The sequence below is a fragment of the Cervus canadensis genome, chromosome 22, assembly GCF_019320065.1.
Source record: "Cervus canadensis isolate Bull #8, Minnesota chromosome 22, ASM1932006v1, whole genome shotgun sequence".
Lineage (NCBI taxonomy): Eukaryota > Metazoa > Chordata > Mammalia > Artiodactyla > Cervidae > Cervus > Cervus canadensis.
In genome coordinates, this window is record NC_057407.1 from 16,435,053 (window position 1) to 16,452,621 (window position 17,569).

The 17,569-nt window shown below is 46.3% G+C and overlaps 1 protein-coding gene across 4 annotated transcripts in view; it reads right to left on the reverse strand.

Annotated features, from left to right (window-relative positions):
- Positions 1-15,996, reverse strand: part of ARHGEF3 (Rho guanine nucleotide exchange factor 3) — a 315,821-nt gene extending 299,825 nt beyond the window's left edge. The window contains exons 1-2 of one of the 4 annotated variants that reach the window (XM_043441928.1): positions 15,566-15,588; positions 12,545-12,645 (exon numbers count right to left, since the gene is read on the reverse strand). In XM_043441928.1, the coding sequence (XP_043297863.1) occupies positions 12,545-12,594 (50 nt within the window). In that variant the 5' untranslated portion in view covers positions 12,595-12,645; positions 15,566-15,588. Of the gene's footprint in view, positions 1-12,544; positions 12,646-15,326; positions 15,533-15,565; positions 15,648-15,887 lie in introns of those variants that run through there. The other 3 variants (XM_043441932.1, XM_043441929.1, XM_043441930.1) reach the window with 3 other exon arrangements.
- Between the last annotated feature and the right edge of the window lie 1,573 nt (positions 15,997-17,569).

Below are 17,569 nucleotides of genomic sequence, written 5' to 3' on the forward strand. Positions count from 1 at the left end.
ATGGGATAGTGTTCTTGAATGTTTACTTTCAAAATTAATGTACTTTGCGATGATGAAAATATTCTGGAATCAGACAGTTGCAATGACTGCACAACCTTGCAAATATACTAAAAACTACTACTAAATTATATATTTTAATGTGGATTGATTTTATGGTATGTGACATATCTCAATTTTAAAAAAAGATACAATTAAAACTATAATAATGTTGTCTGGGATGCCACGTTTACACATGCAGCCTGAGCTCCCCCGAAGACAGCCCTGGGCACCAGCAGTTCCTGTGACCAGTGACCCACAGGTCACCACAGCTGTGTCACAGCTGGTGGCTCAGGAGACAGGAGCAGTCTCCCAAGTTTAGGCTAAAACAAAAATGCGGCATTAGCACATAAAGCAGTTGAGATAAAACTACTGAACAAGCACCCAGTAGCTGCAGATGAATGGCCCTGCTCAGTGAGGGCCATGAATTCTCAGGCCTCTGATCTAAAAATAAAATGCAAGAAAAATCCATTCAACCCAAAGGCAGAAAATCTGAGCCACGCCCACCCCCACCCCATCTGCCAATCCATGCTGTCTGTCGCTCTGTAACTGCAGAGGGATGGCCTTATCTTGCAGTTAGTCAGTCATGGCAGACGGAGTTCTTTCTGAAATGTCCTCCCAGTTCTAACAGTACCACACTTCTCCTTCCCATTGCCTTATTCCTTTCTTCTGAACAACTTCAAACAGTCTCTTAACCTCTGTGATTCTTCGTATTAAATATCAGTTTGGCTAGACCCTAAGGCTCAGATAGTTCATCAAACATTACTCAAGATGTTCCTGTGAAGGTACAGGAATTTTTTTTAGATAAAATTTACATTTAAACCAGTAGAGTTAGAGTAAAACAAGCTGTGTACATAATATGGGTGGGCCTTATCCAAACAGTCGAAGGCCTTAACGGAACAAAGACTGATCTCCACTAGCAGGAAGGCACTGTGCCAGCAGATGGCCCTGGGATTCAAACTGCAACTCTTCCTTGAGCCTCCAGCTTGCTAGCCTACTCTGCATATTTTTAACTTGCCAAGCCTCGACGATCACATACAGGAATCACCAATGATTCAAAATGAATCTCTCTCCCCTTCTCTTGTTCTCTTGCTAATTCTCCCAATATACGTGGTATGTGTGTGTATATATATATATATAAAATATATAAAACATTCTATTATATAATATTGTATAATATGTATATTATGCATAACACATCATTATACACTGATACATTATACACTGATACATATACATTCTTTTTTTTCTTGGATATGGTCTTGATCCCTGTCTCCTGTACAATGTCACACACCTCTGTCCATAGTTCATCAGGCATTCTGTCCATCAGATCTAGTCCCTTAAATCTATTTCTCACTTCCACTGTATAATCATAAGGGATTTGATTTAGGTCATACTTGAATGGTCTAGTGGTTTTCCCTACTTTCTTCAATTTTAAGTTTGAATTTGGCAAAAGGAGTTCACGATCTGAGCCACAGTCAGCTCCTAGTCTTATTTTTGTTGACTGTATGGAGCTTCTCCACCTTTGGCTGCAAAGAATATAATCAATCTGATTTCGGTGTTGACTGTTTGGTGATGTCCATGTGTAGAGTCTTCTCTTGTGTTGTTGGAAGAGGGTGTCTGCTGTGATCAGTGCGTTCTCTTGGCAAAACTCTATTAGCCTTTGTCCTGCTTCATTCTCTACTCCAAAGCCGAATTTGCCTGTTACTCCAGGTGTTTCTTGACTTCCTACTTTTGCTTTCCAGTCCCCTATAATGAAAAGGACATCTTTTTCGGGTGTTAGTTCTAGAAGATCTTGTAGGTCTTCACAGAACCGTTCAACTTCAGCTTCTTCAGCATTACAAAAGCAAAATGGCTGTCTGAGGAGGCCTTACAAGTAGCTGTGAAAAGAAGAGAAGTAAAAAGCAAAAAAGAAAAAGAAAGATATACCCTTTTGAATGCAGAGTTCTGGAGAATAGCAAGGAGAGATAAGAAAGCCTTCCTCAGTGATCACTGCAAAGAAATAGAGGAAAACAATAGAATGGGAAAGACTAAAGATCTCTTCAAGAAAATTAGAGATACCAAGGGAACATTTCATGCAAAGATGGGCTCAATAAAGAGGACAGAAATAGTAGGAACCTAACAGAAGCAGAAGAGATTAAGAAGAGGTGGCAAGAATACACAGGATTATACAAAAAAGATCTCAACCCAGATAATCACGATGGTGTGATCACTCACCTAGAGCCAGACATCCTGGAATGTGAAGTCAAGTGGGCCTTAGGAAGCATCACTACAAATAAAGCTAGTGGAGGTGATGGAATTCCAGTTGAGCTATTTCAAATCCTAAAAGACGATGCCGTGAAAGTGCTGCACTCAATATGCCAGCAAATTTGGAAAATTCAGCAGTGGCCACAGGACTGGAAAAGGTCAGTTTTCATTCCAATCCCAAAGAAAGGCAATGCCAAAGAACGCTCAAACTACCGCACAATTGCACTCATCTCACATGCTAGTAAAGTAATGCCCAAAATTCTCAAAGCCAGGCTTCAACAATACATGAACCGTGAACTTCCAGATGTTCAAGCTGGATTTAGAAAAGGCAGAGGAACCAGACATCAAATTACCAACATCTGCTGGATCTTCGAAAAAGCAAGAGAGTTCCAGAAAAACATCTACTTTTGCTTTATTGACTATGCCAAAGCCTCTGACTATGTGAATCACCACAAACTGGAAAATTCTGAAAGAGATGGGAATACCAGATCACCTGACCTGCCTCCTGAGAAACCTATATGCAGGTCAGGAAGCAACAGTTAGAACTGGACATGGAACAACAGACTGGTTCGAAATATGAAAAGGAGTACGTCAAGGCTGTATATTGTCACCCTGCTTATTTAACTTCTATGCAGAGTACATCATGAGAAACGCTGGGCTGGATGAAGCACAAGCTGGAGTCAAGATTGCTGAGAGAAATATCTGTAACCTCAGATATGCAGATGACACCACCCTTCTGGCAGAAAGTGAAGAACTAAAGAGCCTCTTGATGAAAGTGAAAGAGAGTGAAAAAGTTGGCCTAAAGCTCAACATTCAAAAAACTAATATCATGGCTTCCAGTCCTACCACTTCATGGCAAACAGATGGGGAAACAGTAGAAATAGTGGCAGATTTCATTTTTGGGGGCTCCAAAATCACTGCAGACGGTGACTGCAGCCATGAAATTAAAAGATGCTTACTCCTTGGAAGAAAAGTTATGACCAACCTAGACAGTATATTAAAAAGCAGAGACATTACTTTGCCAACAAATGTCCATCTAGTCAAGGCTATGGTTTTTCCAGTAGTCATGCATGGATGTGAGAGTTGGACTATAAAGAAAGCTGAGCGCTGAAGAATCGATGCTTTTGAACTGTGGTGTTGGAGAAGACTCTTGAAGAGTCCCTTGGAGTGCAAGGAGATCCAACCAGTCCATCCTAAAGGGTATCACTCCTGAATATTCACTGGAAGGACTGATGTTGAAGCTGAAACTCCAATATTTTGACCACCTGATGTGAAGAACTGACTCATTTGAAAAGACCCCGATGCTGGGAAAGACTGAAGGTGGAAGGAGAAGGGGACGACAGAGGATGAGGTGGTTGGATGGCATCACCGACTCAACGGACATGTGTTTGAGCAAATTCCGGGAGTTGGTGATGGACAGGGAGGCCTGGCGTGTTGCATTCCATGGAGTCACAAAGAGTCAGACATGACTGAGAGACTGAACTGAACTGATGATAATATTCTACAGCCTTTTGTATACTATGGACTTTGTTTCTCTGGAGAACCCTAATGCACTCCTAAAATAACTGAATTCCTATCAGAAATCATCTCTTACAACCAATACTTTCATAAAATGTCAAGTCATTACATGATTTAAAATGTAAACAAAAAACCCCCACAAAATACAGCAAATCTAGGAAGAATAACATCTGTCTATATATTGATCAAACTCATCAAAGTATTTACATTAATTTTAAATGCAACTATACATCATACTAGTGGTAATAATTTTGTATCCTTTCTATGGCTATTTTCTTCAGTGTATAACAACTCATTAGGATACTAAGTTACACCATATTCCTTTGAACTGATAACAGTACCAGATCTTTCTGGGTTCAAGTCCAGCTCCACTATTATTCACAGGGTGACCCTGGGCAAGCTACCTCTGTGTACCTCAATTTTTCTATATATAAAATGGGGGTAAATAATACCCCCTCCATGAGTCTGCTGTAAGAATTAAATGTGATAGCACATATAAAACACAAAGTAAATTGTGTAGCAGTGTTTTTCAAATAGTAAGTTTCTGACCTACTAGTGAAATAAATTTAGTGGGTCTCACAACCATCATTTGTTAAAAAATAGCATAAATTCATTAATGTGGGAATTATCAGAGGACACTAGACATACAGAGGGTGAGTAGTGTGTTACCAAATTTGTTTTAGATATGTGTGCATACACACACACACACAGACCAGGTTACACACACAGACTGTTTAGATTTTTGTCTTACAATGGGTCACAGTGAAAAACAAGTGTGAAAAGCCAGCTTCCTCCATATAGTAAGTGCTCAATAAAATTTGGTAGCATTGTCATTATTATCTCACCCTAAGAGGTAATACGCCTTTCTTTACTAGCATAGTAAAAGAAAGCTGCTAACATTGGTGTCAATTTTACCCCTGTTTCCTGCAATGCTGCTTAAGAGTCACTCCAGCTCCCTAAGTTAACTTGCCAACTCTCTCTCCTCAAAGGACTCAGGCGGTCATTTAAATATTTTCTGACTCACAATGCTGGCCAAGGATTAGTGAGGCCCTGCCCAGCCCAGAACACATGAAATGTGATTTGCTAAGAAAACCACTTGAGTCTGCAAGGCTGCACAGGGCTTTTGTAAAATTAAAGCCATGCTGGAGAGACACAGTTCTCTCCCCCCCGCCCCCCGCTCCGCTCCCCCCACCCCGGAGATGTGTCATAAAGAGAGGTTACATAAGGTCAGTTAAGCTGTACCTTCTGAGGCTGGAACCTCAGCTCTGTAATGTGCTTCCTTGTTTGGGGGCTGGGTTATGTCACTGTGTTTTTCCCCTAACTTTCCAGCCACACACACTCCTCACTTAAGAATGGAAATGCAATCCCTATCAACTGTTCTTATAGCTTAGGTAAAGGGAATCTGTTACACCAAAGGAGCTTAGAGTTTGAAGATCTCAAAATAATTTCTATTGCATGTAAGTTTTTCCCCTCCAAAAATGAAAAACTCAGCCCCAACTTTTTTGTAACAACAGTGATAAACAACTCCAATCCCCCACCACAGACAAACACAAATACACACACACATGCATTAGCACTGTTTTGTTTAAAATGGAGCTCCTTGTCCCAGCTGAGAGTAAGCTGAGGTGTGAGTGGATCTGCAGTTTTCAATGGAGTCCCCAGGTTGTTCCTTAAATTCAGAAAACCAGGTTCCTACAGATGCACATGTAGGTGCTGTGCTTCTTATTTCTTCTTCTGTGAGAATACAACCTTGGGCTTGTGCCAAGGCATTACATCTGGAACATATAAGTGCGTGTAGGGGTGTAAACTAATCTTTTAATATGTGATAGTATTCCGTTCTTATTTTTATTCCATTCTTCAAACTATGATGGGGGGTGGGGGGCAATTGCTTTAGCAGCAAAAGCCCTCCCGTTAAATGCAATCTATTTGCCTAGTAGATAAAACAAGTTAAAGTGCAGCCTTACTCCAATGCCTTCCACCATTCCCTGGTGCCTCCAGGGTGTGGGGTCCTTAGTTCTCACCGCATTTCTCAAGGCATGGAGGCGGGGGAATTGGGGAGTATCCTTAGGGATCTTCATCACAGCCTCAGAGTAAAGGGAGCCGGTCGGTCGCATGCTTGGTCAGTGCCAGGTGCACCCCCATTCCACAAAATCGGGGGTTAAATGTCTCATCCAAGGCCTTCAGCCTCAAACACTACACTATATGGTGTCACTTTCTCCAACAATGAAAAAAGATGCTGATGTTCCTGGATTTTTGTCTGTGCAGCCTGAAGGGTGGGCCTCGGAGTGTGTCCCCATAAGACAACGACCGGTGGAGGTGAGTGATGCACCCAGGAAAAGTATTTCAGGACTGGACTTAGTATCGATGAGACTGTCAAACTTCCCACTGACTACAGACTCAGTACAACCCTTGTCAAATACTTAGCTGTCTTTTTTGCAGAAATTGACAGCTGATCTTAAATTTTAAGTTGATCTTAAAATTCATATGGGGACCCAAAAGAGCCAAAACAATCACAGAAAAGAACAAAGTTGAAAGAATTCATAATTGTTGATTTCAAAACTTACTACAAGGGTATAATAATCAAGACAGAACTGACAATGGTAGTATCATAAGGACAGACATATAGATCAATAGAATAGAACTGAGAATGCAAAAATAAACACATTTGTGACTGATTTCTGACAAGGATGTCAAAACAATTCAATAGAAGAACAGTCTTTTCAACAGACCGCGCAGGGTCAACAGGGCATCCACATGCAAAAGAATGAAGCTGTACTGGTCTACCTCACACCACACACAAAAATTAACCCAAAATGGATCAAAGAGCTAAATAAAAGAGCTACAACTGTAAAATCCTTAGAAGAAAATTTAGCCATAAGTCTTTATGATCTTAGATTAGGTAAAGGTTTCTTAGTTAAGACACCAAAAGCAGAAGCAACACAAGAAAAATAGGTAAGTTGGCTTCACCTAAATTAAAACCTTGGGCTTCAAAGGACACCATCAAAAAAGTGAAAAGACCAACCCAAAGAATGGCAGAAAATACTGAAAAATTATGTATCTATCTGATAAGGGACTGAATCTAAAATATATAAAGCACCTTATAACTCAGTAGTAAAAACACAACCCAGTTTTTTAAATAAGCAAAAGATCTGAACAGACATTTCTCCAAAGACAATATACAAATGGCTGATAAACACATTAAAAGATAGTCAATCAACACAATACTGAGGGAGAACAAAGTTGGAGGACTGACACTTCAAGACAGGATTTACTATAAAGCTCCAGTAATCAAAACAGCACAGTACTGGCAAGACGAGACCAAAAAAAAAATCAATGGAACAGAACAGAGAGCAGAGAAATAGACCCCCATAAATACAGTCTACTGATCTCTGACAAAGAACAAAGGCAATACAGTAGGGCAAAGACCATCTTTTCCACAAAGGGTGCTGAGAACACCTGAACATCCACACACACACACAAAAAGAAAATCTAGACATAGACATCACATCCTTCACAAAAATTAACTCAAGATACATCACAGACCTTGTAAAATGCAAATGTCTGAAACTCCCAAAAAATAAAACAGCAGAAAGCCGAGAATACCTTGTAACGGTGATGACTTTTTAGATCTAACACCAATAACACAATTCATGAATGAAATAATAAACTGGACTTCATAAAATTTAAAAAAATTTCTCCTCTGCAGTAGATAATACCAAGAGTAAAAGAAGATAAGCCACAGAGTGGGAGAAAGTATTTGTGAAAGACACAAGTGGTAAAGGACTGTTACACAAAATATACCAAGAACTCTTAAAACTGAATAATAAGAAACCATCTGAATGAAAAATGGCCCAAAGACCTTAAAAGACACCTCAACAAAGAAGATATACACATGGCAAGTAAGCACAGGAAAAGATGCTACATATCATCACATGACAACAGGGAAACATAAAACAGCAAGGAGGACACCATTACATACCTACGGCAAAGGCTAAAATCCAAAAAACTAACAGTACTAAATGCTGACTAGCAGGTGGAGCAACAGGCCCTCTCTCGTATGCTGCTGCTGGGGATGCACAACGGTACAGCCACTTTGGAAGGCAGTGTGAAGGTTTCTCAAAAAACTAAACACGCTGGGGCTTCCCTGGTGATGTGGGGGTCAAGAATCTACCTGCCAGTGCAGGGGACGTGGGATCGATGCCTGGTCTGGGAAGATCCCACAAGCTGCAGAACTAACCCCATGCACCACAACTTCTGAGCCCTTGCTCTTGTGCACGCCAGCCACACCTACTGAAGCTGGACAACCGAAGGCCACGTGCCGAGAACCCATGCTCACAACAAGAGAAACCACTGCAATGAGAAGCCCATGCACCGCAGCAAGGAGCAGCCCCTGCTCACAGCAAATAGAGAAAGACCGCATGTAGCAATAAAGACCCAGCACAGCCAAAAAAACCCACAACAACCAAGGACACTCTTATCGTATGATCCACTCCCTGGTGTTTACCCAAAAGAGCTGAAAGCTTATGTCCACACAAAAACCTGCACAAAGATGTTTATAGAGGCTTTATTCATAATTTTTAGTACTTGGAAGCAACTAAGATGGCCTTCAGTAGGTAAAGAGAAAAATAAACTGGGATACACCCAGATAATGTCATTCAGCGCTAAAAATGTGCTATCAATTCATGAAAAGACATGGGAAATCTTAAATTCATATTACTAAGTGAAAGAAGCCAAAATGAGAAGGACACACAGTGTATGATTCCAACAGTGTGACATTCTAGAAAAGCCAAACCATGGAGACAACAAAAAGACCATTGAATACGGCGGGGGTGGAGGAAGGTATGAACAGGTAGAGCACAGAGGGTTTTTCAGTAGTGAAATATTCTGTATGGCATTGTTAAGATGGACATATGTCATTGTACACTTACCCAAATCCACTGAAAGGAGAACACCAAGAGCGATGAGCACTTAGGGAAACTATAGAATTTAGATGTCCATGAAGTGCCCCTGCAAGTTCATCCTTGGTGATGAATGTAGCACTCCGGTGAGCCATGCTAATAATGGTGGGGGCTACGCATGTGTGGGAGCAGGGAGCAAGGGGAAAATCTCTGTATCCTCCTCTCAATTTTACTATAAACCCAAAACTGCTCTAAAAAATAAAGTTAAAAAACATATTTAACACCCCTAACCATTAGGAAAATGAAAATCAAAACCACAATGAGATCACTTCACCTGGACTAGAACAGCAATGATCAAGAAGATGGACAGTGGTAAGCATCGGTGAGGATGTGGAGTCATTGGAGCCTTCACACACTGCTGGTGGGACTGCAGAATGGAACAGCCACAAGGCAAACATTTGGCAGTTCCTCAAGATGTTAATCATTGAGTCACCATACGACCTGCAATTCCACTGCTCGGTACATACCTAAGAGAAGTGAAAATCCATTTCCACACAAATTTGTACACTCTTCCAGGGGAAGGTGAGAGCCAGGGCAGGTAAAAACAAGAGAGCATATGGACAGAGAAGGTGCTCTTGGACATATGGTTAAATGGTGGGGGGGGGGGGAGCGGGAAAGGCTGGAGAAGAATACATACAAAATAAGTGATTATGTTAGCCTTTTAAAAAAATATACACAGGTACACAAACTTGTTATGTAAGGTTGTAAGACAAATACACACCCAGCTGATCATAAACCTTCTTTCTGGATGTAAGCCTGGGATGAGGGAGGTGGAACTTCGTTATTTACTCTACAATTTCTGATTTGCTTGCTTTTCTGTGTATTAAGAAATAATCAGGGCAACGCATGCAAAAGATAATTTCTTTTTCTGGCCAAAACAGAAGAAAAAGGAAGAGGCCACTGGAGTTGGGTAGTGAGGGAAGCTGTGAAAGTGGACAAGAGCAAAAGAGCATCCCAAGTAGTGGGAATAGCAGGAGCAAAGATTTGAAAGTGGAAAAGCTTCTGGGGTGTTTGGAGGATGTCAGGTTCATTCTGTTACAGGAACCAGTGGGGACCTGGGGTGAAGGTGAATCAGAACCGTGAGCTGAAGCAGCCAAGTTCCAAAGGTGTCATATGCCCCTCAGGGAGTGACGGCCATGACGACATAGGGTACCGCTGGGAGAGAACGGGGGGCTATAGTTGGGAAAGAGGTCTTGGCAGCAGTTCAGCTTGGCCTCTGTCTCACCATAAACCAATCGCCAACTCCATTATCCAGATTTGTCTAATAAGATGGTCTCCAAAAAGAACAACATCCACACCACTGAAGTCCCCAAATCTGAATGAAGAACTTCCAGTGTGTCTGAGCACACCTTTTCAATAGGAGCACAAAGAAGTGATGGAGTGACCTGGGTCAATCCTAAGTACCAGATGATGACCCCAGTAAGCCCCGCCACATGCAGGCTGTGAACAGGGTAAACACTTTGCAAATATCTTTTCAATTAATCCTCAGAGCAAAACTCTGAGGTACAGGCAAGCACTACCTCCCTTTACAGATGGGCAAACAGGTCTGGGGGCTTCCTTGGTGGCTCAGATGGTAAAGCGTCTGCCTACAGTGTGAGAGACCTGGCTTCAATCCCTGGGTTGGGAAGATTCCCTGGAGAAGGAAATGGCAACCCACTCCAGTACTCTTGCCTGGAATATTCCATGGATGGAGTAGCCTGGTAGGCTAAATTCCATGGATGGAGGAGCCTGGAAGGCTACAGTCCATGAGATTGCAAAGAGTCAGACACGACTGAGCAACTTCACTGGTTCACTGCAACAGGCTTGGAGAGATTAAGCACCTTGTCCAAGGTCACTCCCTCGGTTAACACTGCAGCAGAGACTGGAACACAAGACCCCAACTGCCATCTCTACAACCTCCAGACATTTCAATCTGCTTCAAAGCCAGGTCAGTACTCTGCTCCAGTTTCCAGGAAAATATTATGGAGCTCAGAACTGGAGTTGAATTCAGAGGTTGGGGTTCTACCAGCAAATTCAGACCCATAAAGTTACTATATGCTGGCTGGAAGTGGAGGTGGGGTGTTGGGATAAGGAGCCAAGTTGGACTGGTTAACTAACTAGCTTGCTCTTTAGCTGGCTGAGCCAGGCGAGACACCAAGCTGCCTCCTCTGTCCTCCAACTCTGGCCAGGGGCCCCAGCCTCTTTTTCTGAGCGTTTCTGTTTTGACTTGGGCCCCATGTCCAGTTCTGCCCTGAAAACCTGTGCTTCACCTTGGAAAAGCCAGGAGACACCTGGGACATGAAAGTGATCACCTCCTGTAGCCTTGTTCCTCCATGGCCACCAGAGACCCTGGGGCACCCGCCCAATGTCCCCACAAGCCCTCACTGAGCCAGGGGCTGAACACTCACTCTGCCTCCCAGAGCTGACATTCCACAGGGATGTGCACCCAAGAGAGGCCTAAGATACTTATAACACCTGTCTCTCTTCATGTCACTGAACAGATATTCAGGGAAGATTAACTGGCATTTACTGAAGGCTGCTACGTTAGTTCCTTTCCCACGGTACATTCCAACACACACACACACAGCTATAACCAATGAGAATCCCGCATCAAGCCCCCGAGGCTCATGCTCATTGCCCAGGCAGCAGATTCAGGAACATCACTGCCCTGGGTCCCACTCTCTGGAAAGGAAAGACACCAGCCTCCTGGTCAACCAGGAGCACACACAAGGCTGAGATCTTACTCCAGCCACCTGCTAAGATCTGGAGAGAGGCTGGGGGAGGTTCTGCCCGTATCACCTCATTTCCTCTCTCCTTTCCCCAGGGAGACAGACCATATCCATATGTAAAGAGTGGTCTTCCCCAAGGCACCCACATGGCTGCTCCCTCTTTCAAATGGGTTTCCGCTCAAATACTGCTTCCTCAGAGAGAAGTTCCCTAACTTAAACCAAACCAGCCTCCATCCCAGCTACTCTGAATCCCCTTACCCAGTTTCATCTCCTTCATCACACTGACCACTCCCCTTGGCATCTTATCATGGATCTAGTTGTCTATTACCCATCTTCACCCCTGCGATGTGAACTCTGAAGGGAGGAGCGCTGTTGGTTTCGTGACGGCTGTGTGACCAGTGCCAGGGCACTCCCTACGTAAGTGATTCTTGAATAAGTGAAGAAAATTAGCTGAGCTAAGTGGCTAAGGTACATGGGGAAAAAAAGCAAGGTTTTCCTCCAAAACTCTCCACAGTGGACCCCGCTCCACTCATCACACTGGTGACCTCCCACAGAAACTGGAACTGACTCAATAAATTAGCATCATATACATAAACATTTTGCTTTCATTCAAGTTTCAACCTGTTTGTGCGAGGTGCCACGAATCAGGCAATATCCTTACAAACCATTAAGGTAATGGGTCCAAGGATTAATCTTCTAAAAATATAGCTAGGACTATAATTAATAAACTGATTAAGGAATTAACTTGACAAATCTCAAAAAAGAACAAAACGAATGAAAGAAACAGAGCCCCATTCCTCATGGCCACCCACCCCTGCTGCCCAGTGAGTTACAGGAGCCCGGACGATAGAGAGCTTGGCCTCGAACGGTTCTAAACAATTGCAGTTTTCTTTGGTGCCTCCTTGCCTCAGGCACCCTCCAAAGACTTTTGACTCAGGAGAACACTGAGCTCTGGTCAGGGGCTCAGGAACTTTGGTGATGGCAGAGAAACAGAGGCAGCTCACTGGGATGGGTGGGTGGTGGATGAAAGGATCAGGATGCAACATGGACCAGAAAAACTGGAGCAGTAGTACGCACCTCTCCTCCTCATCAGAGGGGGTACGGGGACGACATCCGGTTCTCTGCATCCCACATCTTTCTCTGCCAGGAATAGGCTCTCTCAGGAGGCAACGAGTTCCCTTCATCGGAGGATCCAAACTTGGGTTAAGCAGTAACTAGGAGGAGGTGCTGTGGAGGTGCTTTAAACTGCAGGCTGAACTGTGTGACCTCAAAGGTCACGCTGTAGACTGACATTCCTATGGGCCAGTTCCTTCGCATTTCACTACTCCTAAACCTCTCCAGCCTCCACGAGCCTCCCTCAGTGGATACCCAATGCGTGCTGTCCCTCACGGACATTTAGTGAGCACTTACTGTGTGCCAGGGGCCAGAGTGGAGCAGGGACAAGGGCAACAGGATTTTATGTTCTTCTGGGTGGACGAAGACAATAAACCCATGAGCAGATCCGTGAGGAAAACCATTTGAGGCAAGCTCCAAGAGTAAAATACAATGGGGGAATACGGGACTTCTCTGGTGGTGCAGAGGATACAAATCTGCCTGCCAACACAGGGGATCCCTAGTCTGGGAAGATCCCACATGCTGCAGAGCAACTAAACCCATGTGCCCCAAGTTCTGAACCTGCACACCTAGAGCCCGTGCTCCGCAACAAGAGAAGCCAACGCAACGAGAAGCCTGTACACTGCATTTAGAGACTAGTCCTCTCTCTCTGCGACTAGACAAAGTCCTCACACAGCAACAAAGACTGAGTGCAACCAAAAATAAATTTAAAAAATGGGGGAACATGACAGAAACTGACAGAGAAGGGGCTGCTCTGGACAAAGTTGTCAGGGGAAACTTTTCTACAGAGGAAACATTGAGCTAAATGGCATGAAAGTGCCAGACATGAGAAAAGGTGATGAAAGAGTGTGCTCAGCAGAAGGAAAAGCACGTGCAAAAGAGAAGTCTGAGAAGTCTCCTGACGAGTTCAAATATTCATCAACTGCATCCTATCCTAAAGGCCCCACCACAGGCCCTAAACACACATCTCCCTCCACCGCACCTGCCTTCTTTCCCCACTGACTTCTTTATCAGATTTTCTCAAGTCAAGGCAGAGCTGATTTGACTCTGAACTTTCCACTGGTAGGTGTGCTCTGAGCAAGGGCACAAAGGAACATGTGTGCACCTCTACCTCAGGGACAGAGGAAATGCTGACATCTTGACTCCATAAAAAATTGGGCCTGTCTTGTATAGGGAACCATAACTCCCATCTTCCCACTTGGCGTTCAGGGCCCACGTTTGGAGGATGCGGGCCTTTTGTAGAATACGATCTAAAGAGAACCCTCTGAAAAAATACACACCTGGGCTCCAAGCATCTCAGGTGTATTTCAGAAGGTTCTTAGAGCCCCAGGTTCAGAATGTCTGTCTGTGGTTACCACCGCTACAAGAAAAAACTAAACTGGTTCAGCCCAGGAGCACCCCACTGATAGAAGGGACAACCTGTTAGAGGTGAGTAAATGAGAGGGGACAAGATCAGACCCTCAGACCCATAAACAGACTCCCCCACTACCTCATCTAGCTCTGATAGAAGATGTCAGCCTGCCAGGGGGACCAAGGCCTGAAGGGGTCCTAATGAAACCTTATCCACTCCACTCCAGTGAGGGAAACATCCCACAACACCCCAGAGCCTCCAGAGAAGGTCCAAGACCCCGTTTTCCAGGACTGTCCTTGACAAAGGTCATCTCTAATCTCACATTCTGAGATAACATTTCGCACAAAGCTGGTTAAGCATAGGAAGTGTTAATGCAAAGCCCAAGTGTTTCAAGGCGGAAGGGGACACCACAGCTACTGTGTAAATAATTCAGGTCCTTATCAGGAAATGGGGAAGTGCGGAGAGCTTGCTCACCTAGCTCACAGGGGAGTTTGGGATGGTGGTGCTCTGTTCATGTCAGTCAAAATAGTAACAAGAAGGACAGTTAGCCGAGGGAGAACTTACCTTGTACCAGGCACTACAATAAAAACTTTAATCTTACACAGCCTTTAAAGGTTTCTCCTATTATCATCTCCACTCTACAGATGAGGAAACTGAGGCATGGGCAGGTGAAGTAACTTGTGCAAGACTACACAGCTGACACCCAGACATAGCAAAACTCTTCCACACCCCAGGGTAGAAGGTGGTAACACCTGGGCAGTGCATGAACTGCTTAGAAATAAGTTTCTGCTAGCTCACCCAAGACAACCACCGTTTAGCAGTTCTCACATCCTTACCCAGTCCTGGAGGCAAGCCTGATTTAGGCATTAAATGGAGAACCCTCGAGGAACAAGTCACTCAGTTTCAGCAATGTATAAGCCCTTGATGAGGCCGCTGATACTGCAAGCGCGTTTCTTCCTCGTGGCAAAGCCCACGGGAACTCGACTCAGTAGAAACTTCCACACTCAGAAAACGCTTGCCCCTCTCTGGCTACGAGGGACCGAAGTTCGCCTTAACCCCATGGTGTCCGCCTCCCCCTCTATCCTTGGATCCTCGAGCCGCTTAGTTTAAGCTGCAACAAGCACGGGAGCCCGAGTGGGCCCGAGACCGCAGCCACCGCCCCGCGCGCCCAAAGCCGGGTTCCCCGCCGCGAAGTGACTGGTGGGTCCTGCGAGCCCCGACAAACAGCGCCCGACGGGAAGACCCGCGGAGGGAAAGGGGCTGCACCCCAAGACAGGTGGCACCTCCCTCCCCGGAAGTGGGTCCGGGAACTTTTAGCCCAAGAGCTACCAGAGGGTCGAAGGCAGGGTCTAGGCGGAGCGGCGTCCGGTCGGGGCTGGTCGTGGCACTGCCTACCTGTGCCGCGTCCGGGGTTCCCCTGAGCGTTCAGGGTGCCCGGAGCCAGGAGCGCGCACTGTGCCGCGGGCACCGGGATGAGCGAGGGCGGCTTGGAGGTGGGGTCTAGCTCCGGCTTGGTGGGTGAAGTGGAGAGGAACCAGCCCGGGAAAGCCTCCCGCCCCAGGGTGTCTAGCAGGGTCTCCGGCCCGGGAAGGCTAGCGGAGTAGCGGGGCTCCAGGCCAGCCACCCACACTCACCTCGGCTCCCAGCACGGGCTCGATCCGCGGGGCTGGCGCACGCCGCGGCTACGACTCTGGCAGCGGCCGCTACGGGGGCGGCTCCCCGGGGCGGGGCGGGGCCGGGGGCGGGGAGGCCGGGCCGGCCACGTGGGCGGGAGGCGGGCCGGGGACCCCAGCGGGCGGCAGGCCGGGTGGCGGGGAACTCGGACTCGGTCACGCTTGGCCGCTGCTCAGCACTTCCCACTCCGCACCCTGTCGGGGTCCCAGGGAAGGCTGGGGACGGAGAAGGGGAGGCCTGGCCCCCGGGGCATGCCCAGCACCCATTTGGGAGATAACTTACTGGGTCCGGAAGAGGATGCGCAGCCCCCGAATCGGTGGCTCCGGAGATCTGTATCCCAACGGGAGGGGGCTGTGGCGACTCCCGAGCCCTGGGCAGCAGGAGCGGCCCGGGCGGGCGAGGGCCCGGGTCAGCGCTTGGAGCCCCAGCCTCGCCTACCAGGCTGACCTTGGGCGTGTCTGGTCCTGCCCAGGCCTCACTTTCCCCGACTGTGGGAGTGAGAATAAGGCGAATCCCTGCGCGCCCAGCAGGTTCTCAGAAAATAAGTTTGTGGGCGGATGCTGAGTTTGAAAGAGCAGCAGCCAGCAGTGTGGCCTGGGTCTTTCCTGCCGAAATAGACATGAGAATCTAAATAATCTAAAATCATAAATCTAAAAGCATTTTCTGTACTCATCCATTCAACAGATTAAATTCTTCCAGTCCTCAGGACCCCATAAAGTCAGGAATAAAAAAAAAATCCCTACACACTAGTTATGAGCTCTTATGAAAGTACAAACCATGATTAAAAAAAAGTTCATCAGCTGCTTTCATGTGCCTGGCGAGGACTTCAGGTGCTTGATCTACAGCCTTGTGAGGTGTAGGGCTTGTATGGGCCGTCTCAGGAACTGAAGCTTAGAAAAGTGAAGCCAGCCCCCAGGTCAGAGGAGAGAGCACCAGTTCCAGGGCTAAGTTTCTCCGCATCCATACCGCCAGTAAACCAAGGATCAGGTTCTGAGTGGACCTCCTCACTCTCTCCATGGGGCGAGCTCTAACCCCCACCCCCTCATTCTACCTCACAAGGGGGAGGGGGATGTTGGGGGCTTCCCAGGAGGGACCTGCCCTGGCAGCAGCCGCTGGGATGTAAATCTCCCAGCCCAGGCACCACCACCCCGACACACCGTCACCAGCACCAGGCATTCAGACCTTCATCTGGCACAGCTGAGACTCCCTTTATTGAAAACTCCTGTCTCTCCTTTGCAGGCACTCAGCCTCCTAGGGCTGCGTGACCTCTTCCTAGCCCACAGCCCACCTTCTGGGCCAGAAACTGACCAATCTTGAGCAAAGGAACTTTCATTCCAACAGGGGCAACTTCATTCCACTACACCTTGACCCCAAACCCAGTGCTTCATGACCTATCCCTTTCCTGTGTAAGGATCACACACCCTCTCCAGAACTCCATCTCCAAGGCCAAAACCTATATCCAGATCCCTAGTCCTTGACCTTTTCTTCCAAACCTCTTTTGTTACTCTCCCTCCTCCACACAGTAGAAGATCACTTACTACAGCCAGCCATGTTTATTAGGTAATAATAAAGGGCTTCCACTCCCTCAACAACCCAGAGCTCGGCAGGCACTTCCGCCCCAGAGGTCGACACCTGGTGCTCTATTTAGGTGGCGTTGTCCGAGATAAAATTTCTATTTCCATTAGATTCCATGTAATGATTGGAGCATCTGCTACATGCCACAGACCATGCCAGACTCTGAACCTCAGCAGTGACTGTGTCACAAGACAGACAGACATAGTCCCTGACCCCATGGAGCTCACGGCTGACGTGGGAACAGTCAGAGCCGTCACTGGGCAGGTGAGGGGGCAGGACGTGGTGAGAGACACACAAGGGAAGTGCCGGCCCAGACTCAAGCACGGGGAGGCTTCCTGTGGGATGCGGGGCGACAGGGCTGGAGAGGACAGACGTGGAAGCCCAGAGGT